Source organism: Dendroctonus ponderosae, unplaced genomic scaffold (genome assembly GCF_020466585.1).
Source record: "Dendroctonus ponderosae isolate FM_Combo_2020 unplaced genomic scaffold, Dpon_F_20191213v2 Dpon_F_20191213_9, whole genome shotgun sequence".
Taxonomy (NCBI): Eukaryota; Metazoa; Arthropoda; class Insecta; order Coleoptera; family Curculionidae; genus Dendroctonus; species Dendroctonus ponderosae.
Genome location: NW_026019116.1, coordinates 5,675,225 through 5,677,650, shown reverse-complemented (window position 1 = coordinate 5,677,650; position 2,426 = coordinate 5,675,225). Strand labels below are relative to the sequence as shown.

Sequence of the window (2,426 nt, the reverse complement as noted above, 5' to 3'; positions counted from 1 at the left end):
GTCTGTAGTCCAGATGATGTCCATTTGCATTGTATTGCACGATTGAAACTTTTGAACTGGTAAAATATTACTACCTACTTGTTTAGTGATTTTCATTTCATTTATGAAGTTATCATTTCTGTCGAGCGTCCCGTGACGCACATAATTTTTTTTTCTGCTTGAACTTGCATATTCATTCCCCACTAGCCGATACGATAGAGAATACTTTCAAAAATTACTACTTTTCCTGATAGACTTTTAACAAACGCAAGCCTTCGAGGGCACTTATATGGAAGTATTACAAAAACCGTTGAGTCTCTGCTACAATTAAGTCAAAAAATCAACCGAACGGCCAAATCATCAAATTGCCCTTGCACTATTAATTCAGTTAATCGGGGGCGAAAAGGTTTGATAACGCCCAGACTGCCGCGTCTGTTCTCGGAGAAGCGTGCGCTCAAACCTTGCGTCCGATTTCCAAGGGGCGGTCCCTTATAGTCCGGGAACATGTGCAGGTCCTCGAAAAAGAAATCTTTCATGGAAAACTGCATCGATCAGATGCATCTTAACCGTAGCATGCCATGGTCAAGAATGGACACGCGTGACTGCATTCGATCGTCGAATGGTCGCAAAATGCGTACATGGCCATTATTACGTCACATCTGTAGGTCACGCAGTGTTGGTAGCTGATTGGTTGGAAGAAAGAGGAGAGAAGGCCTAGTTTGGTTAGCGCGGCGAAAAAAACCCGTTTGCATGAAAACATAGATTCGCCAATGTCAACAGGCAAGTGCAGCATAGCGTTACGCCACTGGGCGATAAATCGCCTCTGCGATTTCATAATCGTTAAATTGAAGCAAAAGCCAACCGCTCACTTAATCTTGAAAGCTTCAATTTACGAGGCGCTTTTTAAATCGCTACTTACGGTGGAGAGTTTTTCGATTTCTTCGTCAGACGCGCCCAATGAAGCCAGGCCAATCTCCTGCGAGAATTGGGCGAAACTGGGGTCGGCCAGCAGGGGCATGTGCCCAAGAATCTCATGGATTGCATCGCTGGAACAATGGAAAAATGGATTGGAAATTTGATAATAATAATTGCCCTCGCTAAGGGGATTTCCATTTGGAAAGTCCCTGCAAAGCCCTCGGAAAGGAGCTTTCGTTGCCTAGACAAAAGTTGAACATGGAAAACTCAATTTCCGACACCCGGGCCTCTTTAATGGCAATTAGGAGCGCCTCTTTACTGATAATGGGCTCGAGATCGAATTATCAAAGCGCTTTGGCGCAAAACTGAAAAAATGCACTTACGGTTCTGGAGTGTGGAAGGGCGAGTTGATGTGGCGAATATACTGAGTGCTCTGGAAGATGCGGAAGGCCAACGAGGCCAAGAAGTCGCGAGCGGTGAGCAGACCGGCCGCAGGCCGCAAAGTAAATCCGGTGTTCCTCTGCATGAACTTCGACATGTCTTCAAGTTGGGGGATTTTGTCCGGCACAAACAGGCCCTCGTCTTGCAGCACCTTGAAGACTCTGCGGTACTCAGCACAGGCGTGTTTGGGGGCCAGATCGACCACCGTAGTAAACACGGACTTCCAGGTCTTGTTCTCCGTCTCGGTGTACTCGATGAAGGGCACCGAGTCTCCACTAGAAGGAAAAGTTCAGAACCATTGGTACCCTCGAGCTGGATGCGCTACGAAAGACACTCACTATTTGTAGGCAAAGGCGATTTCGGCGATCTCCTTGCGCCTGGCGCGGTAAACCTTGTCAGCAAAGCCCGGATGGTTCATGTCCAGATCGGGCTCATACTTGGTCATCAGGTGGTTGCAACTGTCCAGCTCGCTGGCATGTCGCGGGAACCACGGGTTCTTGGCGGAAATATTGTCCTCCCCAATCAGGGTGGCGTGTTGCAGCGTCTGCGACTGTCTGAGGTTCTTCAGCAGCAGCAGCATGTTGATCCTGGTCATGTCAACCTTCAGCAGCGTGTCCAGTCGGGCGCTCTCGCCCTGACTGGGGCGCGTCTCCAAATGCACCACCACTCCTTGGTTCTTCTCGACCGACTTCAACACGCGCGCCAGCGAACTCATGCCGTCCTTCAAGTGCAGAATCAACGCGGCTCTTTGGATGATCTTCTCCGACTCTGGATCTTCGGTAATGGCGTTGGCCAGCACGATTTCCTCCTCGGTCAAGCCGGTGTCTGCAGGAAAAAAACATTCAATTGCCACCCAGTCTCGCTCTAATAACCGCAAGCAGTTGGACGTTATACAGGGTTATTCACGCTATGCGGCACGGAAGTTTGCGGCTAACCCGTTTGATTTTTTAAAAGTATTATTTTATGAATTGTCCGACGCCTACCGAGTGTCCCAAGAGCTCTAAAGGTATCAAAGTTGCGTTTTTTAAATGGAATGTCCTGTATATTATTGCATTTTTGGATTCGCTGAACAAAATAAGTGTCTGTTTTAA

The 2,426-nt window shown here is 48.1% G+C and overlaps 1 protein-coding gene across 2 annotated transcripts in view; it reads right to left on the bottom strand.

Moving 5' to 3' along the window:
- Nucleotides 1-898: 898 nt before the first annotated feature.
- Nucleotides 899-2,426, bottom strand: part of LOC109541904 (tyrosine 3-monooxygenase) — a gene marked incomplete at its 3' end in the record, with an annotated part of 5,387 nt that continues 3,859 nt past the window's right edge. For both annotated transcript variants that reach the window (XM_019910900.2, XM_048669668.1), the window contains 3 exon segments: nucleotides 899-1,025; nucleotides 1,278-1,610; nucleotides 1,674-2,160. In XM_019910900.2, the coding sequence (XP_019766459.2) occupies nucleotides 899-1,025; nucleotides 1,278-1,610; nucleotides 1,674-2,160 (947 nt within the window).